Source organism: Myotis myotis, unplaced genomic scaffold, assembly GCF_014108235.1.
Source record: "Myotis myotis isolate mMyoMyo1 unplaced genomic scaffold, mMyoMyo1.p scaffold_m19_p_3, whole genome shotgun sequence".
Lineage (NCBI taxonomy): Eukaryota > Metazoa > Chordata > Mammalia > Chiroptera > Vespertilionidae > Myotis > Myotis myotis.
Window position 1 is genome coordinate 25,952,866 of NW_023416335.1, and position 26,553 is coordinate 25,979,418.

The 26,553-nt window shown below is 38.3% G+C and overlaps 1 protein-coding gene across 3 annotated transcripts in view; it reads left to right on the forward strand.

The window, feature by feature from the left end:
• The window catches only part of PSD3 (pleckstrin and Sec7 domain containing 3), a 430,527-nt gene that overhangs the window by 217,510 nt on the left and 186,464 nt on the right, over positions 1-26,553 (forward strand). For all 3 annotated transcript variants that reach the window (XM_036298486.1, XM_036298485.1, XM_036298487.1), the window contains 5 exons: positions 1,729-1,935; positions 2,031-2,111; positions 5,579-5,691; positions 8,717-8,775; positions 23,692-23,781. In XM_036298486.1, coding sequence (XP_036154379.1) covers positions 1,729-1,935; positions 2,031-2,111; positions 5,579-5,691; positions 8,717-8,775; positions 23,692-23,781 — 550 coding nt within the window. The remainder of the gene's footprint in view (positions 1-1,728; positions 1,936-2,030; positions 2,112-5,578; positions 5,692-8,716; positions 8,776-23,691; positions 23,782-26,553) is intronic.

The following is a 26,553-nucleotide window of genomic DNA, read 5'->3' on the forward strand; positions in this document are numbered from 1 at the left end:
TCCCGCCCCCTTCCCAGGTCTTCACTGCACTATTGTCTGTGTTGATGGGTTATGCATACATGCATATAAGTTCTTTGGTTTTTGTGTCTGTGTGATGTAGCATTCTACAGCCAGCCACTTCCTTTCTAGAACAGAAGTTTCACAGTATGGTCTGTGGGGCTTCCCAAGACCCTTTCAGTTGCTTTGTGAGATCAAAGTTATTTTGTAACAACAGTACAGCATTATTTTCCTGTTTCACTATGTTGATATTTGCATTGATGGTACAAAAGCAGTGGGAGGGAGTGTCTTAGCACTAATCAAGGGAGTAGCACCAAACTGTTCTAATTGCTATATTGCAGTTTAGTACCATGCACTTGAAATAAAAACAGGCCAGTTTCACCTAAAAATGTCCTTGATTAAGCAGTACACATTAATTACATTTCAATCCTTGACTACATGCCTTTTTCATTTCTCATGGGATGAAATGGAAAATATGCATAAAACACTTCTGCTCCCGATGGCCATCTCCAGGAAAAGCACTTGGACATAATTAGAGTCGTGATCTGTAAACTACTCCCTTTTTTCATGGAATGCCATTTTTCCTTCAAAGTATGACTGGAAACTAGGTTATTGGCAAACATTTTCTTGCATATATATAGAGTGTGTCTATCACTTTAAGGAAAACAACTGACAATTTTTATTGCCAATGATAAAATGTGGGCTTCCCATCAAAAAATTAGAAGTTTAGAAAACAGATTCATACCAAAAATTCGACAACTTCCCAATACTTAGACTTTTTGAAGGTATTATTAGCGGTGACATTAATGAATGTGATTTTTCTTCATATTTCATAATGAAATATGTCAACAGATATTTTGCAAATGACCATTGTATGTTGCAGAATCATTTCTGGTAAAAGATCCATTCAAAATGTAAGATAGATTTTAATATTCCTACAAAACATTCATTGATACAGTTTAGATTCTATATTGCAACTAACCTTTAAGAACTTACCACTGTCTTATTTGGGTGTCATATCAGAAAATAATATCTACAATGGTCTGAAAAGGATATTAAGAGTAATTAAATATCTGTGTGACGCTGTTTTTTCTTAATCTATTTCAATCAAATCAATACATTAATGCAGCTTGAATGTCAAAATGGCCATGAGGATGCAGCTGTCTTCTAGTAAGCCAGCCATTAAAGAAATGTGTAAAAAATGTGAATTACGGTTGTGTGTCTCACTAAACTTTGTTGTTTTGGAAAATATAGTTATCTTTAATAAGAATATATTGTTTATTTTCATGATATGGATTTTTAAATGAATTAATATTTGAAAATGTTCTATTTTAATTACTAATATAGTGGATATCAATAGAGATAACTCACATAAACAGAGGTCTTTGGAGTCCTCCATACTTTTAAAAATGAAAAGGTCCTGAGAACAAAAGGTTTGAGAACTGCTTATCCAGGATTTAAGCAGTCACTTCTTTAGTGCATTGAAATAGTAACTGACAATATTTTATGAATAATTAGCCAGTTAACTGCCATGAAACTTTGAATTTAATTTAAAAAGGTCCACTGTTTGTGTCTATAGATGCCTATGGCGTACAAATGGTTAAGCATAAAACAATCTCATTTAAAATAGTTTTTTCATTTAGTTGGTTGTACAGTATCATAATTTTTTCAGCTATTTTCCTTTTTTTGCCATGCAAGAAAAATTTTGACTTCTTTTTCCTTCTTTTTCAGTTCTCGCAGCCATGCTGGGGTGAAAACAGGACTGCTGGAGGAGGCTCGTGCTGAAATGGGGAACACGGAAATTCTGGAAAGGGAGCCCTCAGAAAGTCTCAGTAATGGCACTAGCAGCAACGTAGAAGCAGCCAAGAGGTTGGCCAAACGCCTTTATCAACTAGACAGATTCAAAAGGTCCGATGTCGCAAAGCACCTAGGCAAGAAGTACGTTCTGTCCCAAGGCCGTGTGTGTGTGTGTGTGTGTGTGTGTGTGCACTTGCTTTTATATTAATAACCAAATCTATTTTGCTTTCTTGTAGCAATGAATTTAGCAGACTAGTTGCAGAAGAATATCTGAAGTTTTTTGATTTTACAGGAATGACGCTGGATCAGTCTCTCAGGTAAGATTAAATTTCTATTCTTTTTGCCTCCAAAAAATTTCTCCTAAGAAGAGAAAGTAATGTGCTGAAGCTAAAATCTGATTTTTATTTGTTTAGATTTTTAAAAAAATTTATTTCAGAGAAGAGAGGTGGAGACAGAGCTATAAAAATTAATGATGAGAGATCATTGGCTGCTTCTTGTGTGCCCCATACTGGGGATCGAGCCCACAACCCCGGGCATGTGCCTTGACCTGGAATCGAACCATGACCTTCTAGTTCATAGGTCGATGCGCAACCACTGAGTCGTGCTGGCCTCACTGATGTTTATTTTTTTAAACCCACAGTTACTTTGTGAATTTAGTTCAGATTGCATTATAAATATTAAATGTATCAGAAAATGAGAAAACATTGTTTTTATGAAATTACATGAACTCATATTCGGCATCTAGTAGGTGACATAGTAAAGAATGGTGGCAGCATAAGTCATAAGGAGAAATGGAATCTGTGGGTATTTGGTTTTCATGTGATCAGTTTTTTAAATTGCAGTTTACATAGACTGTAGAATTTTAGATATTTTTCCTAAGCATTTGTTTACAATACCAGTTAACCTTTTAAGACAGCACTTTGGAGTTAACTCATGAATGGAATAAAAATGAATATCAGCATAATCAGCAGAAAGTATCTGTAAAAGTGTGTCAGGCAGTAACACTTTTTGCTCATGTGTTCATATGAAGATGACTTACACAATCTGACCCTCATTTTCCACACCATATTGTACTGTAAATTTCTGACAGCAGCTGGAGGTAGAACCCAGTCAGCATCTAATCTTACGAAGTTTATAACATGTCAGAGCCTGGAGGACTTCTGAGATCATGTGTGTAACCTGCTAGTTTTACAAAGCAGGAAACTGAGACCTGGTGGGTGAAGGAGGACTGTTTGGATTATAAAGCACACAGAGACTTCTTCTGTGGCTCTGCATGAATCAAGGGTATTCATAGGTTTTGCAGTGAAAACAGGTAAGGGTGGAGGAGAGATCTATATTTTTGTTTTGCTTTGCTTTTTTATGTGATTTATTTTTTAAAAGTTAGAAAAAAATAAAGTTTTATCAGTATAATTTAGATTAGCAGACTATAAAGAGCAACATTTTCATCATAGAAATAAGTTTTATTATATGTTTCTTTCAATAATAATATTTCTTAGAGCATTTTAAATGATTTTTTTCTTTCCCATCTCATGGGAATGCATCTACTTTGTCAAGTGAGGGACATCTGGTTTTTTCTATAACTAGTGTCCCGATGCACAGATTCAGGTACATTGAAAGGAAATTAATTAGAAGAAATATTTTAATATCACTATTTGCCTCTTGCTAATGAAAAGAACATAGGATTCTACCGAGTCTCCTACCTACCTACTCTAGGACTTCTGTGAGGATCAAATGAGATGAGGCACGGGAAAATGCTTCACAGACATTTGATTAAACTGTAAATGTTTGCACCTGGCTATAAAGCAAGTCATGTTCCTGGGCTGAAGAAACTGCAAGGATGCTGGTCACTAGGGAGAGGAAGCTGGGCGTTGCTACTTTGCTGGGGTCCAACCCCAGCAGGTCCAGGGGTCCCCAGAGGTGTAGACGGAGTCGGCGAAGAAGGAAGGACACGGAGACAGTGTTCAGTTGATCAGCAGCCTAGCCAGGATCTCCAGCCAGGATCTCCAGCCAAGTTCTGGTCTGGATCTCCAGAGAGGTTCTGCTTTGGATCTCCAGCCAGGTTCTGTGTCCATGTTCTCTTGCTAGGTTCTCCAGATTCTCCAGCCAGGTTCTGTAGCCATGTTCCCTCGCTAGGTTCTCCAGCCAGGTTCTGTCCAGGTTCTCCAGCCAGGTTCAGTCACCAGGTTCTAGTCAGGTTCTCTTGCCATATTCTATCCAGGTTCTGTAGCCAGGTTCTGTCTCTAGGTTCTTCAGCCAGGTTCTCTCGCTAGGTTCTGTCTCTAGGTTCTGTTGCCAGTTTCTGTCCAGGATCTTTTGCCATGTTCTATCTCTAGGTTCTGTGTCTAGGTTCTGAGGCCAGTTTCTGTCCAGGATCTTTTGCCATGTTCTCTCCAGCGAAGTTCTTCTGTCTCTAGGTTCTGTGTAGGTTCTGTGTGTAGGTTCTGTGTTCTAAGTTCTGTGTGTTGCTGTCTTGTTACATCTGTATTTATACCAGTTGATTCAATCCTATCAATCTCTATTACAAAGGTTAGGGCGTTTCTTATCTCCATTCCAGGGAGTAAAGATTATGTAGCTTAAGCATGATTGTTCATAGTTAAAGTGATTAATTACCCACCTGGCACTTAGTTAAGAGGTTTTATTCCCTCCCTAACTTCAGGGGAAAATCCCTACCTGGGGAAACAACCTTTCTCAGAGACCTTGGTTAAAACACATAGTGCCAAGAAGGTGAGCAAACATATTAAGAACAGTATGCCATATATGCCAGGTCCCTTGAAACAGCAAGCATGGACCGGCTCCCGGCACTACTTGACGTCATTACTCGGTGCCTACAGTGACCGTTTCCAGGCTGGGCTGGGCTGGGCTGTGGGCCGCATTTTGTGCCATGGGGTCTTGGTAGCATTGGCTGCGATTTGGTGGGGTGTCGCTCTAGGGTGGTGGGGCCTGTGTCCCACTTGGGGGAAGCCGAGTGTTGGTTTGTCAGTGCCAAGTCCGTGGTGCCATTTCTTTTTAAATGGCCAGTGCACTTCATGGCAGCTCCTGCATTGAGCGTCTGCCTCCTGGTGGTCAGTGCATGTCATAGCGACCAGCTTGATGGTTGGATGGACACTTAGGCTTTTATATATATAGACAGTACTCTCAGTGACTCTGATTTGGGCTGTGTGTGTGGTTCTGGGAATATTTTCTGTTGTTCAAAGAAGTTTTATACACAAATTAATTTATTCCTAACTTAGGAAATAGAGTTTTATCTTTCAATTTCCTCCTCATGTAACAATTTATTTATGTGGTGATAATAGGCGAAGTAAAATTAACAGAAATCTATTATGCGCACGACAATATAATTGTAATTTTAGCAGTGTGTCAGTGGCAATTATAGTCATGTAACAAATGGCAAAAAAAAATGTGATTCATGTAGAGTTTTAAAACAGCCTACATGGTTTTGCATTTAGTCTTAAGTATTCTTTGGTTTTTACTCAACTGATCTTTTTAAATGGCTACCTTAGTCATATGAGGAAACTACCTGCCTTTCCAAGGCTTTTTTTTTTGATGTATTGGCCACCATGTTATTGTCCTGTCATCTTTTACATTGCCATTTAAGAGCATTGAAATGTCAGTATGAATTTATACTGAATGGCCATCTATTAAGTGATTTAAAAAAAATAACTGCAGCATATCTTAATTTGTGTAATTTCTAATGCTTATATGAATTAACTTTAAATGTCAAACATAAAGAGTGTGGTAATGTTTTCTAAAATTTCATCTCCCCCTCCCTCTCACTCTTTTTTAGGTATTTCTTTAAAGCCTTTTCTCTTGTGGGAGAAACTCAAGAACGAGAGAGAGTTTTAATACACTTCTCCAATAGGTATTTTTATTGTAACCCGGACACCATTGCTTCACAAGGTAATCTGATGGAAATGCTTGGATTTATTTTTTTATAATAAGGATTATTTTTCTCATTATAAAAGTTACATTTGATTGTGGAAAATTATACCAAAGAAATGAAAATCATCTAAATATTTCTTTCTAAGGATAATATTATAAACAGTCAGGTTTACTTCTTTCTAGTCTATTTGTACAATATTTATTTAATGTCAAGTCAGAATCACTAGGGAGTTGTTTCCTACTGGTGTTCTCTTTCATTGTGAGCATTTTCTCATGTCATCAAATATTCTTTAAAAAGCATGATATTTATTGATGCATGATTTCTTTACTCTCAGTTATTTTTCTCTATTTTCTAGTTCCAGAGTGTGACAATATTTTTTAAATTGCTTATGCTTGTCACTGAGATTTTATGTGCAAAATGGATTGTAATAAATGAAATTCCAGTTTTCATATTTCTTCTTCCTTAGCTTCTGATCTCTAATTTCTTGATGAGGTGCATGTGTGCTTAGTTTTGGAAACATTTACAAATCTCACGAGTTTATGGTGTGTCTCTGGTGCTTTTGTTTGAAAGTAATCAAAACAACACTGACCACTGACTTTATGTTTATTGTGTTATTTTTAAAAAGCAACTTTAGCTTTTGATGTACCTTATGAAGAGTGGTCTTTCCTCCATTTCAATTCCTACAATATAGCAAAGTGTTCAGGGCTTGAACTCAAGTGCATTTATTTGCCATTGGAGAATCCTCCATAGGGTTATACATTCTGGACTAAATGACTGAGAGTAGATGCACTAGAAATGGTAATTATCTCTCAGCTTCAGTATTACCAATTAGTTAAAGATAAGTGTATTTGATATTGAATAAAGTAATTGTTTGCCCCACTCCCAATCCTTCGGAATATAACTAAACAACTATCTGATTATTAAAGTCACATTCCTGATTTTGTCTGATTCATAGTATCTTGGACCATTCAACCTAAATGGTTTGTTTAAAGCAGCGGTTCTCAACCTGTGGGCCGCGACCCCTTTGGCGGTCAAACGTCTCTTTCACAGGGGTCGCCTAAGACCATCCTGCATATCAGATATTTACATTACGATTCATAACAGTAGCAACATTACAGTTATGAAGTAGCAACGAATATAATTTTATGGTTGGGTCACAACATGGGGAACTGTATTTAAAGGGCCAGAAGGTTGAGAACCACTGGTTTAAAGAATGGCAAAAAAGAAGATAACTATTCATTCCTGTCTATATATTGTTAGCCAGAGAACTAGTACCCAAATAGTAAAGATGCTGTGGAAGATGCAAATCCTGGCTTTTGTTAACCTGGCAGGCGTGGCTCAGTTGGTTGAGTGTCCTCCTGTGTCCCAAAAGGTCACCAGTTTGCTTCCTGGTCAGGGCACATGCCCAGGTTGCATGTTTTCTCTCTCTCTCTCTCTCTCTCTCTCTCTCTCTCCCTCCCTCCCTCCTTCCCTCCCTCCTTCCCTCCTTCCCCCCTTCCCTCCCTCCCTCCCTCCCTCTTTCTCTAAAATCAATAAAAACACATTTTGATAAAATGAAGTCACATTCCTATCTCTGAAATGGAAACATCTTTCTTTCTTTCTTTCTTTGACTATATTTAGATAATTTATTCACTGTCTCTATCACTGTCAGCATTGAGTTGAGAATGCCAGGGATAGAAGAGGAAAGGGTTGTTTTTATTAGAACCTTCTTCTAATACTAAGATGTTAACATGACATTCCTGAGTACAATAGGAAGATGGATTTGTGCATTCACTTGCCTGTTGATAGGATATTTATCAACTGAGTTTAACAGATACTTTCAGGAATTGGTTTTAAATGTATTTAGAATTTGTGATAATAAAATGAGACTGGAATAAGCATTCCTTTAGGTACTTAGTAGCATCTACGTACTAGTAGAGACTTTAATAACAAATCTCCTACTATACTTAAAGGCGTGCTTTGGAAAAATACGCTGTCTTACTGTACTTGGTTGAGAATTACAGAGAGAGAAGAAGAAGACTTGGAAATGAGAAGCTAAACTCAGTGCTTTTTCTTTTTTTTGTATAAAGTAAGAAAAGTAATGCTTCTATAGAAGTGTGAAATTTTTCCGGCCTGGGCAACTTTTTCCCCTGAATATTTAAATTTAAAATTTTCACAGATTATTTTAGTATTTTGCTTTTGTCTGATTCATAGTATCTTGGACCATCCAAACTATATGTTTTCTTTAAAGAATGGCAAGAAAGAAGATAACGATTCCTAATTATATAGTTAGCCAGAGGAGTAATACCCAACAGTAAACTGAGGAAGATTCAAATCGTGGCTTTCTTTAACTTTTGCTTCTTTCCTAATTCACTTTCCTCCCAGAAAGTTAAAAAAAAAAAAAGAACAGTACTAAACTATTTATTTTCATATCTGTTGTTAAAATTGAGAAGATATAAATAAAAAAATTATCTCACTTTCCAGAGATGATAATCTCTTTTAATATCACCTTATATATTATTCCAGATGTATTTATATTTAAATGGAGTTATACTACATATAATGTGTTTTTCATATTTTAATTTATTGTGAAATATCTTTCCACTTCAACATATATACTTGGACAAGATTTTAAATTACTTAAACATAACAGAAATATGTTTTTGGAGTGTCATATTTACTTGCTCCCTATTATAATTAGTGTTTCTTTGAATATCCTTGTATGTTGTGTAGATTTTTTATTTCCTTAATGTAAAGCCCAGAAGTAAGTTTGCTGTGTCAAAGGACATTGTTTCAAAGCTTAAAGATATGTACTATCAAATTGTCCTCCTGAAAGGTAGGAATAATTTACTTTATCCAGGAGAGTCCAACTCTCTGCACTGAGGTCTTTTTAATGATTTATTCTTACCTGATTTCTGTCTCCCCAAGCAAATATGATTACTTGTGCCTAACTACAGTATTGTGCTTTCATATATATTGTGTTCTTAATATATGCTATTTTAATGAGAATAGGAGTCTAGGAAATAGTGAATTAATGCTTTCTGTCCTTGTCTCTTCCCTTAGACGGCGTCCATTGTCTCACCTGTGCAATGATGCTTCTTAACACAGATCTCCATGGCCATGTAAGTGTATGGTTGTGAACTGTCTTACAGAAATCCAAAATGCCCCAATCTGTGCTTTTACCTTCATACACGTTTATTCTCTGCCTCCCTTTCTCCCATTCTCTTCATGGCAGGTAAGTAAACATAAATCTTTGGAAAAAGAAATAACTATTTCACATGCTAGCATAGAAAAGTAAAGAGATAAAGTGATAGAATCATAATTTTAACACTATCCTCACAAATCTCACAATACTGCTAGGAATTCCTTTTGTAGTTTCCAGGAGGTGGATTTAGAATAGCTAGTGACTTGTAGACATATGTAGCAGGTGTGCAGAGTAGACCAAAAGTGCACATACTTTCAGGGGACATTCTTGGGTAATAGAGCGTAATATGAAATTGCTGGGATTCCAACAATTCAAGCCTTGAACTAAGTATCTTAATCTAATATTCATCCAACTAGTTATAGGAATGACCAATCAGGGGACTGTGCTGACCTTGTTTTTCTGTTACCAGAGAAGCAGGTGTTCTGTGCTTTCTCCTCTGCCCACCATATAATATAACAGTTGCAACTCTTTCCCTTTCCTTTCCTCCCACTCAGCTTCTCACTCTTACTTTCAGCCAAAGGAGACAGTTTTGAGAAGGCTGTCCCCATGTAACACTGATACCAGAATGGGGAAACTTTCATCTTGGATATTTTGAGGTCTCATCCACATATCAATATTGTGTATTTAGTGTCTGTTGACTGAGAAGTATAATGAAGCAAAAAAAAAAAAAAAAAAAAAAGAATTCAATAACCGGATTTAATAGAACTTCTATGGAAGTTGCTAGATTTGGGGGGATTTGTTTCTATTAAAAGCTGATTACTTTGATAATACTTTCAAATAAACATGTGACTTATTAATTGCAATAATTTGAAATAGACATAAGTAAAGGTGTGAGGTTTATTATTTACTCAGATAACTCAGATGCTTGATGTCCAAACAAGCCATGGGCATTCTGGGTTCAGAACCACAGCTCTTGATTTGCTCTGGTTTTGCCTTCAGACCACTTGTGAGTAATTGAAAGGAGATTAAATGAGCATCACACTTCTTTTTGGCAACTACGACATAAGAGATAGTTTACTTAAATGGACATTTTAATATCTGGAGTTATGCCAATCATGCATAATTAACAGTTGGTTGAAGTGGCAGAATTACATATAAGAGGGAGAAAATTATAAATACAAGTAAATCTCTCTATAGTATCTTTAAAATCATGTTTTTGGTGATTATTAGTTCTTAGTTTTGTTTTCATAAATGTATTCTATATACTTTAAATTGTCTGTTATTTAGGTTTTGTGTATTAGAGTCTTTAATCCTTATTTATAATGCCTGTTGTTACAAGTCTGTTGAATGTATAGTAGTAATCATAAGAACTAACTCTATGATAATGTGTTTCTCTTCTCTTCCTCCTCTGGATTCCTTTAAAAAATAATTTGCCTTCTAGGTGGTAAGTTTTTACCCATAATTCTGGATGTAGCTTCTCTTGCATCATGGTTGCCTGATTGATTGTTATAGTGTCAGTCTGACTTATTAGCATGACCCTATAAAAGTGAATCATTTAAAATATAAAGTGAATTATTTCTAACTTCTGTCCCTATCCACCTTCTCCTTATTCTGCACTGCTTAGGCCCTCATCTCTTGTTTCTTACTCCAATGCCAGAATAATTCTCTTGGGGAATGAACTAATAAACCATTTTGCTTTTCTTCCTTACATCATGTCATAATAGGAATACAACAGCATGACCTTTCTTGGAAGTGCTGAGACAAGCTTGTCTTCATGCTTTCAGTGGGGGAGGCATAACTTGGGAGATGAACTTCTTTTGGCTGTACTTTGTGAATCTTTCATGAGGGTTTCATTGACTCAAAGGAATGATGCATTGGAAATGCATTGGTATGGGTCTTTTGTTCTTCCTGCTAACTTTCTTACTAATAAAATGATAGAATGTATATTCATATAATAAATCTAACAGCATTACATGTTGAATGCCTTCCTATCTTTTTCTAATTTATTTTCTCATTCAATAAACAATTAGAGTGTGTCTGTTCCCTTCCAAGTTCTGTGCCATTTGAGTTAGGAGCAGAAACGAATGGGACATGCTCCTGGAAGTCATATCTCCCCTGGGGTGGTATTGGCTAGGCTTACCTCCATTAGTCAGGTTTAACCGAGGAAATGGCAGCAGGTCACTGAGGTGCCGTGGTGAAAGAGTACTGGAGGGATATTTTAATTATATATTGAGTTACAGTTAAACCTCTCTACAGCAGATAGAAAACCCCCCAATCTGAAGTATATATAATATTTGGGGGAGAAATTCACTCAGATGTTATAATTATTTCATCGGAACTAAGAATGGCAATTCCCTTAAGTACCTATTTTTGAAAAATATGAATGATTTTTCATTATTTTAGCAATAGTATTGATTTGCTTTTACTGTCTGCAAGTTGTTTATTTCCTAAATATTTTATAGTTGTGACCATGTGCCTAAATTTGCCAAGTAATCTCTTACTTTTAAAATGCGTCGTCATCTGTGAAATATACATGTAAATTAAACTTGCACTTAAAGGTGCATCTCTATTAGAACAAACTCTATTTTTTCTCTTGCTATAATGGAACTAAGTTGTATTGAGTTTTGTTTGAACTGTCAATAAGGAAAGAGTTGAACATTTTTTCATTTAAGCCTGTATTTTATTAGAAATGATAGGAATAAAACCATCTGTCATGTTAGAATAAATTCATACCATTCCTTTTCTGGATAAATCTTCAAATGCATTCACTCTGTTCACTACAACTGGCTCTCCCGTACCTCAGGGCAGGAGTATTGATTGCTGAGGCTGAAGACAAGTGGCAGGGGCAGGACAGTAGGCAGGCATTTCTCACCAGGGATGGCCTCTGAGGTGGCAGGAAGTTTTAGGTACAGAACTGAGCTGCAGTGAAAAGTGGGATATATAGGTGTATAGTTCGTTAGCCAATTTCACAACTGAAAGTCAAAAGATGTCCACAAGACAGTGGCTGCCCAAGGTCAGGCCATGGTCAGAGGCAGTAGCCAGGACATTATTTTTAATCAAGATTCGTGACAAAATCTACCCATTAACACTGTGGCCTGGGATGCTTAGCTCTTTTAACCAAAGTCTCTCTCTGCTTTTCCGTATTGGCAGAAGCCACCCCACCCTGTGCAGTGGATGTAAGGGGGTGGGAGTGCTGTTTTCCTGGAGTGGTGGTGCTCTCTGGTAGGCCAGGCATCCTGCCAGTACTTTGCCTTGGGGATGTGTAGAGAGCGCTGGATAGCATCCTCAGGGGCCTGAGTTTAATATAGGAGGCAGGACCTTACTGGCTTTTTGTGTGTGTTGGGTTATAGGTTGGATAAGGAGTAAACCTAAGGCTAGTACACGATACTGGTAGGGGGACGAAAAGGTCAAGGAATAAAGTGTAGGTTTTGTACCAGAACAATGTTAAAAGATGTGTGTAGTTCAAGTTCAGATAGGTCATAGGAATTGATTATTTTCAATCTGTAAACTGCATTGATAATTATGAGTTTTTAATTCTTAGGTTGTCTCTCTAGGATCCTAGAATTTTAAGTAATGGGTAAAATATTTGGTTTTATCGTCAGAAGTGGACAATGAGTATTAGAAGAACTGGTATTAAATAATTTTAATTCTTTTACTTTTCATATTGTGCTACTTTATAGTTCTACCCTCAAAAGTCCCACAAACCTGCATGAGGTTGATAAATGGTTAGTATCCTCAGGAACTCCGTGTCTGTGATTGTCATTATTGTAACTGGCAGCTGCCCTAAGTGCATCTTTCCTGCTGCCTCCCCTTCCTCCTGCAGAGCTGTCTTCTCTGTGGATCCCTCCACACCCTCTGCCAGTAAGGCCATCCCATCCCTGGGCTTCGTTTTTTTCTTTTTTTAAAAAAATTCTTTATTATTGAAAGTATTACATATGTGTTGTCCCCTCCCCACCCTCATGCCCCCCAGTTGTCATTTCTTTTCTATCTGGGCTTTATCCTCTTGTAGATTCCAGCCTTGGACTTAATTGTCATTGAGCCAGTGCTGCCTCCTTTCCAATTCAGTGGTACTTAGTCTTTCCTTTCACCTGATTGGGAACTCCCTGGCCAGAGTGGCTTCCTCCAGGCTCCCACCCGCTGAAACTAGCTTCTTCGTGATACTGAAAGTTCACCGAAGCATCAGGCCTAGATCTCAGAGTTGCTAAGGGTTTCTAGTGAGACATGGAGTTCAGTTTTACTCTAATCATCAGGTGTGAAATGTTTCTATAGAAAAATGTTATAGTTTCAAATTTTTTAGTTTAAAAATGACCTTTAGAATACAATTCACTATCAAACTGGCAACTCTCTAGATTTTTATAGGAATCCTTACTAAGCATGTCAGACTTCATCATGTTTGGCTGGATTTTCTTGGCTTCTATGACTCCAAATGAAAGCCTTTTCTCTTCCTCCATTTCTCCCTCTCTATGTACCTCCCTTTCCTCTTCCCTCTCTCCCTCTTCTCTTCCTTCGTTCTTCCCTTTCTCCATTTTCTCTCTCCTCTTCGTTCTCCCTGTAGCTCCATTTTTCTTTCTTCACCTGTTTATTTTTTTTCAGTAGTTCTGCTCTTTTTTTTTAGAATAGGTTCATGCAAAATGGAAACTGCAACACGGATAGCTTTTATCAGTGAGTCAGTGGTGCTCATTAGGCCCTCACAGTATCTCGTTTATACATTATTCAGTCACTGCATCCCTTCTCCTCTGGCCATTACAAGTTTTTCACATGTGCACAGCTAATTAGTAGAAAGCTAAAGAAAGCAGGAGAAACTCTTTTAAGTCAGTTTTGCTCTTCCTTTTTTTTTTCTTCAAATGTTTTGGGGAGGATGGGAGAAGCGAGGATGAAGAAGGTTATTGAAACTTTTGGCCTCTAATCTTATTACTTAATTTAATGCTTGTCCTGTGACAACCAAGTTAAAAGTAGACTTTAGTTAGTCTTTGTAATGAGGACAGTGTCTTTTCCGTTATCTTCAAGTTTTATAGGAAACTAGAGGCCCAGTGCACAAAAATTTGTGCACTCGGGGGGGTCCCTCAGCCTGGCCTATGCCCTCTTGCAGTGTGGGACCCCTCGGAGGATGTCCACCCCAGTGGGGACCCTCACCCCATGGAGGTTTGGCCAGCCTGGGTGAGGGGCTGATGGCCGTTTTCAGGCTGGCCAAGCACCCTGGTGATGTAAGCTCCCAGCCTCTCCTTTTTTTCTTTTTATTCTGTGGTTTATTACCGTCTATAATCAAAACTTTGTTGCCTTTAGCGGAGGCCTGCAGAAAGTTTGGCTTCCTCCATCGCCAGGGGCAACCCACTCCTGCTCGCTCCAGCTCCGTGGCCACGGCTGGCTGAAAGCAGGTATCTGGAGTTTGTTTACCTTCTATAATTGAAACTTTGTTGCTTTCAGTGGAGCTCAGAGCTGGCTCCTGCTTGCTCCAGCTCCGTGGCCACGGCTGGCTGAAAGCAGGTATCTGGGGTTTATTTACTTTCTATAATTGAAACTTTGTTGCTTTCAGTGGAGCTCAGAGCTGGGCCGCGGCAGGCGGGGAACCTTGGCTTCCTCCATCACTGGAGCAAGCAAGCCTCCTGCTCGCTCCAGCTCCGTGGCTGCCGGCCGCCATCTTGGTTGGGTTAATTTGCATATAGTCGCTCTGATTGGATGGTGGGCGTGGCTTAAGGCATAGCGAAAGTAGGTCAATTTGCATATTTGTCTTTTATTAGTATAGGATACTTTCTATGAAGTAGCGATAGAATCTGCTACTACCATGCTTCTCCAGCTCTATGGTGTCAGCATTCCTTTCTACTCTGAATATTTTGTGAGGACTCCAAAGAGCTTTTCAAATATTTTTAAAATTTAAAAAATATTTATCATTTCGGAAACTAAAATGGATAAGATTTTAACATTTTTATTAAATTATTTTAAAACTAGAGGCCCGGTGCACGAAAATTCATGCACCCGGCTGGGGTGGGGGGTGTCATCCCTCAGCCCGGCCTGTGCCCTCTCGCAGCCTGGGAACTGACAGTCAGACATCCCTCTGGCAGCCTGGGAGGCCTTGGGGGATGTCCACCTGCCAGCTTAGGCCTGCTCCCCGGAGGATTGGGCTTAAGCTGCAGTTGGACATCCTTAGCGCTGCCGAGAAGGTGGGAGAGGCTTCCGCCACCACCGCTGTGCTCACAGCTGTCAATCTGGCTTGTGCCCAAGCAGAACTCCCCCTGTGGGAGTGCACTGACTACCAGGGGGCAGCTGCTGCATTGAGTGTCTGCCCCCTGGTGGTCAGTGCGTGTCATAGTGACCAGTTGTTCCTGGTTGTTCAGCTGTTAGGGTCAATTTGCATATTACCCTTTTATTATACAGGATTGTATTAATAAACCCATTAAGTGAATAACATACTTTTTTTATTGTTCACTTATAGTGAACAATAACTATAAACAAAATATTTAATGAAGAAAATACCCTTTAAAATGTTTTGCAAATCTCTTTTAAATTTGGCTTACTAGAAGACAGATTTTCTGTTTCTGCATTTAGTCTGTTGCGACTAAAGTTTTTCTAGAAAACACTATAACTTGTGTGAGAGAAAAGTGAAAAAAAATTTTTTTAGTATTATTGTAAAAATAAGTTCAACCTCTTGGATGCCTGAACCATATTTTGACTGTATCATAATATTATTGTCAATTGCCATGTTATTTTTTTTTTAAGTGTTTTAATTGATTTCAGCAAGAGAGAGGAAAGGGGAGAGACAGATAAACATCCATGTAAGGGAGAAACATCAATGGGTTACCTCCTGTACTTACCCCCAACCAGGGATTGAACCTCAACCAGAGTGTGTGCCCTGACTGGGCATCGAACTGGTTACCTTTTGGTGCAAGGGACAATGCTCAATCAACTGAGACACACCAGCCAGGGCTGCCATATTTTTCTTGATACCACTTCCGATTTCCTTTTCAATAGCAATGTATTACACAAGTGGTGGAAAAAAAAAAGCCAGGAATATTTCAGATATCCCTAAAAGTTGTACTTTTAACACATTAGTTCTGATTGGGGGTTATGAAAGGCACTTTGAATATCACAGCTGTAGCAGTTTGGAAATTTACAAAGGATCCTGCTTTACCTGCTAATTGTGCATGTAAAACAATGGACACCTGAGGGCAGCATAACACAATTAAACCGGTTTGATAGAGACGCCTGCAAAACAAAGGAAAAAGAGGAGCTTTAGCCGATCTTCAGAATATAAGTAATTACCAAATCAGTGGTATGCTTTTTTACCATTTAGTGTAACATGTTGGAGGAGGTGGAATTGTCATGTGGGAGAGTTTGCCTGCTGTGGTTTTAATAGCCCGAGATTGAGGAAGCCAGATTTTACCAATGGATCATGAGAGCTTTTAGTGTCTCCGAAGGCAACTTTTCCATAAAGCTTCTGGATTTTACACTATTAAAAATGGGAAATTTGGGATCATTCTGCCTAATTCTTTAACCTCTAGGTCAGATGCCTGACAGCGGGCCTCCTAGCAGCTCTCCCTTAGGACTCGGGTTAGATTAGTCTTGGCTGGAGCCTGTAAGAAGGTTCCATTCCCCCAGTTGTCAGGGAAGGCATGCTCAACAGAAAGAGTTGGTCACACCTGCTGAGGTTTGGACAGTAGCTGGTATGCTTTCTGGGTCACTGTTAAGAATGAAACTCTTAACTTTCCCTCTTTGCTCTCATTGTTACCACTGCAGTTGGGAGCTGAGTATCTGCTGGGGTGGGGAAACAATGCCTTAACTTTAGCAAAGGAGAAACCTGAAATTAAGGCACAGAATACATCAGGATGCCTAGTCCCCTTGCATACTTGCTCATGAAGTTGTCCTCAGTTAACAATGCCCTTCCTTCTAGTTTTTTTTCTTTTAGACCAGGGGTTGGTAAAGAGGACCTACAGGCAAAATCAAGCAAGTAAAGTTGTATTGGAACACAGTTACACCAGTTTGTTTTCATCTTCATACTAAAATGGCAGTGTTGAGTAGCTGTAACAGGAACCTTATGGCCTGTAAAACCTAGAAGATTTCCTATCTGGTGACATAGAAATCTATATAATTAGTCTCTTTCAGACGCTCATCCTTAGTCCATGAAACCTTCTGTTCTCCCTCAAACATGGTAGGGTATGGTTGAGGACGATTATTTTACTTAACATTCTAAATTGGAACGTGCTAAAAACATCTTGAGTTTTTCAGAAATGATAAATTCATCAAAGACTTTCTCTCCAGAAGACATTTAATGTATCTTTAAAAGAAAACAAATGGAGAAAACTCTTTCTTTTGTATTAAACATATGTTTGAGAATGGCATATGGTTATTTTGGAGAATAGTCTTAAATTTGTCTGGGCATGTGAACTCCCAGTCTAGGGATTTTTTACGTTTTAGTTAATATTTTCTCTCATTAAAGATGGTACCTTTCTTGGCTAAATATTCAAGACTTGGGCCTACCTAGTATTTTAGGATTTCAAATAAAATTGTTTTTGTGGGCTTTTCATTTTATATATTATCTTTTTAGGTTTAATTTAAAATGCCTCCTGATTTTAAAGGAAAGGATCCAGAGATTCATTTTCATTAAGCATCTGAAATTTGATTAGAAAGGTTGCATTGATTTGAAGGGATGATTTCTGTGCTGCTCAGTGCATGAGAAGGCCTTTTCAAATCTCAATGCTTTATTCTTTTAATGGGAAGGAATTCAGAATATAAGAAAGTACTATGAAAGCACTGCCTTGGCAGGCAGCTGGCCAGCATTTATTTCAGAGCAGGCCTACTTTTTGCCAAAGTTATGAATCTGTTTAGGAAGAGAATGAATAAAACCATGACTCTGTGAGCTTCTCTGTGATACCTATGAATCATTGAAATACAAAGTCAGTGATTAGAGTTAGCTTTGTTCAGTGGACAGTGTTTGTTTGAATAATAGCATTCCATAGTAACTGATACAATTTGGTTTAACCAGCAGAAAAAAATCCAGCTATCATAAGGAGTGTTGCTTAGTGACAAAGACTTCATCTTTTACTTTGTGATAAAAATGGTATAAAATTTAGGTAGCAATGAAACATATATGTCAGTAAGACACAAAATGGACTAAGCTGACCCTTAGCTCTTGCCTCTGAACCTTGCCTAGAAAAATTACCAGTGAGTCAGAGGAGGGGAATAAATGGCAGGTGTAAATAGCCTCAGTTAGGAAAGTATTCCAGAAGCTGTTTGGATCTCTGACCCACAGAAAGTCACGCATTTTGGTGATCGTTATTCCCTGCAATGGTCAGACAAGTTGGGACACATGCATTGGGTGATTGCACTGGTGCTTCCTTACTGTGAGGACTGTTGTTTGTTGGACTGGATTTACATATTCAACCACCCACCACCACCACCCCATCCCACCCCAATTGCTATTGCCGTTTCAAATCCCAGTGAGTTGAATTTATGCTAATGTAGATAATGGTGTGGTGACTATGAAAGTATATAAAAGGCAATGCCAAATAGGTCCTTGGGTTATGTCAGAGATCAGTTCCTATGGCGCGGCATAATGCGATTTTCGCCGTAAGTCCAAACCCACCTACGTAAGCACCTACGTCACTCACATGGAGCACGCACATAGCAGTCATGAAGTGAAACAGTAAAAAATTTTTAAAAGAAAGATAACAATTCCTGACCTTTACTTGTGGTAAATAAATAATAAAAAACATGAAGCACATATGTACATATGTCAAAATGACGGAACTTTTCTTTTTTATAAATAAATGGGAGATGGCGACGTAACCATGAAACGATAGAGTCTGACGTAACCCGAGGACTGTCTGTAAATTGCAACTAAAATAAATCTGAATTTATTATTTTTATTTTTTAAATTAAATCTCTTTAATATCAGGGGAAAAACAGATGGAACTTATTATAGTCAATCCAGTTAGATAAGGACAATAATGAGGCATACCTTTTGAAAACAAGGGGCTAATTTTCTTATTTCATTATATATATTTTCAGTTTTTTAATTTGAGCTTCTTGTGGTAACATTACAAAGTATGATTTTATAAATCAAAATAACTTTGGGGGTTTTACCATTTTTTTAAATGTCAAAAAAATAACAGTTCTTCATAATTAAATGATGAAAGTTTTAGTCTCACCTTACCTGAAAAAGCATTTTGGCCAGAATGAAAACTCTGGCCAAAAATATGGCCAAAAAAATCAACATTATCTGGAAATTAACTAAAGGCTTACAACAATCTAAAGAGTGTTTCTTTAAGGGAAAAACAACCCAAACAACTTCCTTAAGAACTCCAAGCTTTGTGTTGTTTTCACTTGCTCTGTTACCTTTTCCCTCTTTAGCTCCGCACTGATCTTGAAAACCAATAGCCTCACAGTCACAGTAACTATGCAAACCAGAGCCTAGTGTCCACTAGAATTGGCAGTTTGGAGCTTTTGTGAATTGAAGGGAGAAATAGATAATTCCGCAATAATGGTTTCAGACTTCAATACCCCACTTTCAATTATGCTTAGAATAACTACCAGAATACCAACAAAGAAACAGAAGATTTGGATCCTATATAATAAAAGGCTAATATGCAAATAGACTGGAGTACGACGACTGGTTGCTATGATGTACACTAACCACCAGGGGGCAAGACACTCAATGCAGGAGCTGCCCCTGTTGGTCAGGGAGCGTCGTTCATCCAGAAGCCAGCCTCACGGCTGGTGAGTGCAGTGGCGGTGGCGGGAACTTCTTCCGCCTCCATGGCAGCACTAAGGATGTCCGACTGCTGGCTTTAGCCTGTTCTGGGGAGTGGGCCTAATGTGGCAGTTGGACATCCCCTGAAGGCTCCCAGACTGCGAGAGGGCGCAGGCCGGGCTAAGGGACCCCCACCCCTGAGTGCACGAATTTCGTGCACCGGGCCTCTAGTAACACTATAAAGCAACTAGATTTGACAGAGACATCTGTAGCACACTCACCCAGTGACAGCAGGATATGTATTCTTTCCAGGTCCAAATGGAATATCCGTCAAGATAGGACACAAAACAAGTCTTAATTGAAAAGATACCAACCCTTCACAAGATCAGAAGACTTCACTTGTGAATCCTCTCAAACTTTTAAAGAAATTTTAATATAAATGCTTCTCAAAATATTCAGGAAAAAAGGTGGGAGAGAACACTTTCCAAAGCATTCTGTGAGGACAATATTACCTTGATAAAACCAGACAAAGCTGTCACAAAAATAACATCCCTTATGAATATCCCTTGTGAATATAGACACAAAATCCTTTTTTTAAAAAATGCCTTCCTACTACAGCAACATATGTAAACGATTATACATTATAACCATTTGAGATTAATTAAGGAATACAAGATCAACAAATAAAAATTAATCTAATCCTATATAATAAAAGCCTAATGCGCAAATTGTCACCTCGACCGGGAGTTCGACCACTTGCTGTGACGTGCACTGATCACCATGTGTGGCTCGGAACATGGCGGGCGTCGGCGACGCAGTGCTGGCAGTGGGCGGCAGTGAAGGTGCTGCCAGCCCTGATGGGCCCTGACAAGAGCAAGATGGCAGTGAGATGGTGGAGCAGGTGAGCGGGCTGCACCAGGCCAAGGCAGGTGTGAGTGGGAGCCCAATCGTCCCCGCTGGTCGCACTGCAGATGGCGACCAGTGGGGGACGGGGCCGCTGCTTGGCTCCCAGGCGCTGAGGAAGAAAGGGCAAATAGCAATATTAAAATATTTCTTCTAATTATTTTCCTTTCAATGTGCACGAATTCATGCACCGGGCCACTCGTATGCCATACTAGACGCCCGATGCATGAAATTCATGCAAGGGGCTTGGCCCCTGCTGCCACAGCAGCTGCCTCTACCGCAGCAGCCGCCTCTGCCTTGGCCCCCGCCTCTGCGGCTTTGTCCAGAAAGTCGTCTGGCAGGACGTCTGGTCTAATTAGCATAATATGCTTCTATTATTATAGATTATTGGAATTAAAGGGAAAAGCTACCTGATCATCTCAGTAAACACAGATAAAGATTTGCCAAAATTCAGCACCATTTTGTGATTTAAAAAGAAAACATAATAAGCCAGGAATAAAAGGGCATTTCCTTAATCTGAAAATGAGCATGTATGAAAAACTCATAGGTAAACTAACATACTTGATGGTGAAAAACAGAAAACTGTTATCCAGATTAGGAACAAGATGAGAATGTCTGTTCTTGACCACTTTGATATAATTATTGAAGATTTTAGCCAGTGTCATTAGACCAGAAAAAGAAAAAGTATCAAGATTAGAAAGGAATAAGTAAAATGATCTGTTTGCAGAAGACCTGATTTTATAGATAGAAAATCCTAAGGAACTTACAAAAGGAAAGAAAAACACTAGTAGAACCTAAAAAGCAAATTCATCAAGGTTGTAGAATTAAATATACAAAATTTGTACTAGCAATGAACAATATGAAAATGAAATTAATTTCATTTACAATAGCATCAGAAATACTTAAGAATAAGCTTAACAAAATTAGGTCAAGACATTGACATTGAAAACTACAGAACATTGTTGAAAGATACAAGTGAAAAGTTACCCCATGGTCATGGATTGGAACACTTAAGTGCACGCTCTTCAAAATAATGTTAAGATTCAACACATTCACTAACAGAATCCCAGCTGGCCTTTCTCCCCACCCCCCCAAAATTGCTACGCCAACCCTGAAATTCATGTGCAAATGTAAGTGACCTAGAATATCTACCATGAAGCACCTTGTGTGATCTAATACACCTGATAAGGATTGGGAAAATTGAGATTGTCTTTTTTAATATAATTTGTGAAACAGTCTTTTTCAGTATAATATTTTGAAACAGTAGTTTTCATTAAAATTCCTTTCTGTGCTGTGAATGAATTTTCATCAGAATTTAGAACTGAGGATTTAACCAAATTATGGGAATTGTCTACCAAATAAGTTAATTGACAAAGCCAGTTCTCATTGTTCAGACATTCATCCATCTTTCATGTGAAGCCTGACTCTGCCCTTTTTGCTGATGGAAGAGGCAAGGTTTTAAACTAAAGTATTTTAGCACTTTCACTGTAATTAATTAGATAGCATGGTATGGACAAATTATTTTGTTTTATAAATTAGACTAGAGGCCCGGTGCACGAAAATTCATGCACTTGGCGGGGGGGGGGGGGTGTCCCTCAGTCTGGCTTGCCCCCTCTCACAGTTCAGGAGCTCTCAGGGGATCTCCTACTGGCAGCTTAGGCCCGCTCCTAAGCCACAGTCTGGCCTCTGTGGGAAGGGACTGGGTTGATCAGGGGAAGGTGCCACCCCCATCACCTTGCTGTGGCTACCTGAGCCCCGGGCCTCACAGCTCTGTGGCTTTGTCTGGATGGAAGTCCAAAGACATTCACCCTAATTAGTATATTACCCTTTTATTAGTATAGAAGGGCAATTGTGAAAGGGGAAGTGGCAAGTGACTGCTTTTAAGACACACAGGTATATCTGTTCTCAGGTAGATCTGTGCTTTTGAAGTTAAGGTTTTGTATACATACTCTCTTTAAAACAATCATGACTTTGCATCCCTTTTAAATCTTTTAACTTAAGGAATGTGCTGCCCCAGCTTGAAGACTAGTCTTCTACCTTACTCTTAGTCTTTTATGAATAAAATAACCTTGCAGAGCATGCATTTTATTTGTATGCATGTTGTGTGCAGGGATGCTATGTTGGTATACTCTGGTTCAGTTAGACCACATTTCGGCAGAGAGCCCATGCCTGTGCGGCTCATTTTTATCCTACATCCCTCTCCTGCACTCAAGACAGGTTTCTCTTGGTGTCCAGATAGAACCTCCAAATCCTCCACAATTGGCAGCTTTTACCAGCTGATTAGAGCTGGCATAGGAGGTGACTCTCTGTCATATGTAGCATTTTTATTAGTTTTCTCAGTCAGCCAACTTGTGTCTTTTCTCTTTTGTGATTTAGATTTTCTAATTACATTTTGTTTATTAATGTGATTTATTTTTTTTAAAAAAAGTATCCTTAAATCAGCTTGGAAATGTGTTTGGAGACAGTTCTACTTGGGGGTCTTGCTTTTTATTTTGTGAACAGAAGCTTTGGTTGCCTTTGTTCTGGTCTGTTTTTCAAGATTATTTCAATAGTGAACAGCTGTGGAAGATATAGAGTGACTCTAGAGCCACTGGATAGGTTTGCTTATAGTTTTGGAAGATAAGGGCTGGTTTCTCCCTTCAGAGCAAAGGGAGAAACTTACTGCCCATTACAAAGATTCAGGTTCCCAAAGCTCAGGGATCCTTTCCTATATCTCAGCGCACTACATGTTCAGGTGTCAGCAGCCCTGCTCACATTGCTCTGGAGCAAGAATATGCTGATATTCTGGCTACTCCTATTGTAATAAATTCGTGTGCCTCTCACCCAGGAGTCTTAATTTCTGCCAGTATTCATGAGATTGTGACAGGCTAACTTGTTAGCTTGAAAGTAGACTAAAATCTCAGCTCCTTCACAGTTCTTGACAATATGTAGGAAATACAAATAAAAAGGCAAATAAATAACTATCAGAGTTCAGCTCAGAAATGTAATTTTTACCCATGTTTTTCATTAAAATCAACATTATATCATATTTATATAAATGTAGCATGTATATTTTCCTTAGGTTAAAATAAAGGTTTGGCATAATTTTGCTATTTTAATGACAGTGTTAAAAGCATAAAAACCATCTGCTTTTCTTAAGCATATAATTTTGTATTGTGTGTATGGATACATATATACATATATATTGGGGTATATGTGTATATTCATGCTTTGAAACAACAAATCAGTCTTGCATTGCTTAATCACATTTTTAAGAATCTCAGTTCCATAGATGTCATTATATTGTATTATTTGCCTCTATTCCAGAATATTGGAAAGAAGATGACCTGCCAAGAGTTCATTGCAAACCTCCAAGGGGTCAATGAGGGTGGTGATTTCTCCAAGGATCTACTGAAAGTAAGCATTGAGATACTGGTTTTTAAACTATTCTTAGGTTTATATTTTCTTATGCATATATTTCTCTCCAAAATAGACAGGCTAAGGATCATATAAGCATTTTTGTTTTTTTTTTGTTTTTTTGCTTTTGGTTTTACTGTTGATGTTTCCACCGGGTCTTGTCCTTGATGCAAAGTACCCTTCAATTAATAGCTCCTAAAAGTCCACATTATACTTACTGATTGTAATCAATAATACAGACATAACAACTAGATTTAGAGTAATTGGTGATATAAATAATTGGTGGGCAGTTTTTGATATATTTATAAGCAGACTGTCAGAATTTGAGAGCAGTCACAAAGATATGTTCACTACGGAAACTAAATGCAGGTGCAGACTGTATTGGAAGCAGTTCAGACTGGATTCAGCCCCTAGTCCCACAGGCACTCAGGTTGTCTTTGGAAATAGATTAAATTAAGTCTGAGTGATTGTCGAATGCCTGAATTGCTTACACTCGGTTTTATCATTGGTAGCAGTCAGAGTGTTTTCCCGTGTCACCAGGCTATTTTCAAGGAGACAATTTGAAAATCATAACATTCTACAGAAGCATAAATGAGATGTGCATTTGATCAAATACAAGACAGTGATTGATCATGAATGTGACTATTTTAGAAGTTCAGGATAAGATATGTATGTTGAAAATGTGATTTTTACAGAGTTCTCTTTGTTTATAACCTTTTTAAAAACTTTGTACACATGTAGATTTCTTTTGAAATCAGTTTCTTTGAATGAATTTGCTAAGAAGGGTGACACATTTGAATCGTGTAATATGGAAGTGGACCAGTTAAAATATAAGTCCTTCATTATGTTTTATGCACTATAAAAATATAGTACAGTGAGATTGTTAGTCTTTCTGACTTTAATTGCAGCGTTTTAAAAAATTACATTATGAAAAAGACCCAGGAAGGAAAGTAGCTTCAGCTTAGTATATAAGGAAGGCATTTTTTATTGAGGTATAATTGGCATACAAACTTTATATTGGTTTCAGGTGGACAACTTAAGGATTCGCTATTTGTATATATTGCAAAATGGTCACAATAAGTGTAGTTAAACATTTGTCACCATACATAATTACAGAATTTTTTTTCCTGTGGTACGAACTTCTGAGATGTCCTCTCTCAGCAACCTTTACATATGCAGTACAGTATTATTAACTGTACTCGCCATGCTGGATATCACATCCCCGGGACTTGTTTTCTAACTGGAAGTTTGTACCTTTGACTCTCCTTATCTGTTTTGTCCACTCCTCTACCCCCTGCCACTGGCAACCACCTATCTGTTAAGGAAGGTATTTTTAAAGCTGTTTTCTAATAAAGCAAATGCTGCCATTTCTGAAGCTACAATCCTGAATGGGAAATAAAAGGTGTTGGATTGTGACATGATGAATATGTTCTGCACATTCTTTGAAGCTATACTGTGGATACGGGTTAACAAGTCTGCGTTCAGTCTAGCTGCATTAGCATGGAAAATAATGGAGTCTTTCTAAGGGAGGATTTGTGAGGCTTTTATCCAGTTATGTCAGAAATGAAAATTGACAAGAACATTTTTCATGTTGAAGCTTTTAGATTTTAGTGGTATACCGCCGTATGGTAGCATGCGACTGTGGGTAAATTACTGCGCAGCTGTAGAGCATGTTGGATGGCGCTGTCTGAAAGCAAATGTAGTTACCATCCAGTCCAGTGGCTACTGTTCACCTTGGGTAAACATATGTTCGCTGATTTACTCTGCCAAGAATTTGCCAGTGATTTGTTGCCATTGTACAATCGAGATCATGTTCACAAACCTCAGGGGAGAAAGTGTGTGTTATACTATTCTTTATTTACTGTGAGAAGATGACAGTGAAATGGCAGTGAAAAATGACAGTGGTGTTTAGCATGGAAGTTGTCAAGTAAAGTATTGATTTCCTTTCATAGCAAAGCCCAGCCACACACTGACCCAAGACAAGTTTTTCATTTTAGTAGGAATCTGGATTTTACTACAGATTTCAGCAAGAAAAGGTTTTCTTGAAACCATTTTTGTTTTATTTCACTCTTCTTTCTTTTCCCTTCCCTCCCGTCTCCTCCCTGTGACCTCACCACATCAAGACAGTAATCCATTCAATAAAATATGCCAAAACATCTGGCCTGTCTCATGGCTCTATGGGGCCTGCCCATCCCCATACTTGTATGTAGTTTGCCTTCAAGCATCATTGGGGACAAGGTGGAGAAGGGAAGGGTAGGTTCTATGTTTGGTTATGATAGATTTAATAAGGCATTCCTAAGACTCTCTAATAAATAGTAAAACTCTTAAGGACATGACTATAGAGGGATGGGAATGTAAAATGTGGGCCAGTTCTGGGTTGGAGGCTGAACTTTCCAAAAGATGGATGATTGTGATTATGGATTAGGGAGCTATGCTGATTGGGTTCTAATCCCAGCTTCCATCTCTTAATGACTGAGGGATATGAGCAAATTCATTTAAACGTTATCTCTTGATTTCCTTATCTGTGAAATGGGAGATTTTATTAGTTCTCACTTCATCTAGTTGTTTTAATTATTATAATTTTTGTTTAATATTATTTTATTTGTTACCTATCTCAAAGTGCACTGGAAAGGGATACCATCCCTTCCTGAAGTTACTTGAACCTTAAGAAGTTTTACAACTGCTAGGGTCAAGTATAATTAGTGTCGACAGACAAGAACTCTGTCCCCCATCCCTGCTTAGCCTAAACACACATATTCTCTTGCTCTTTAA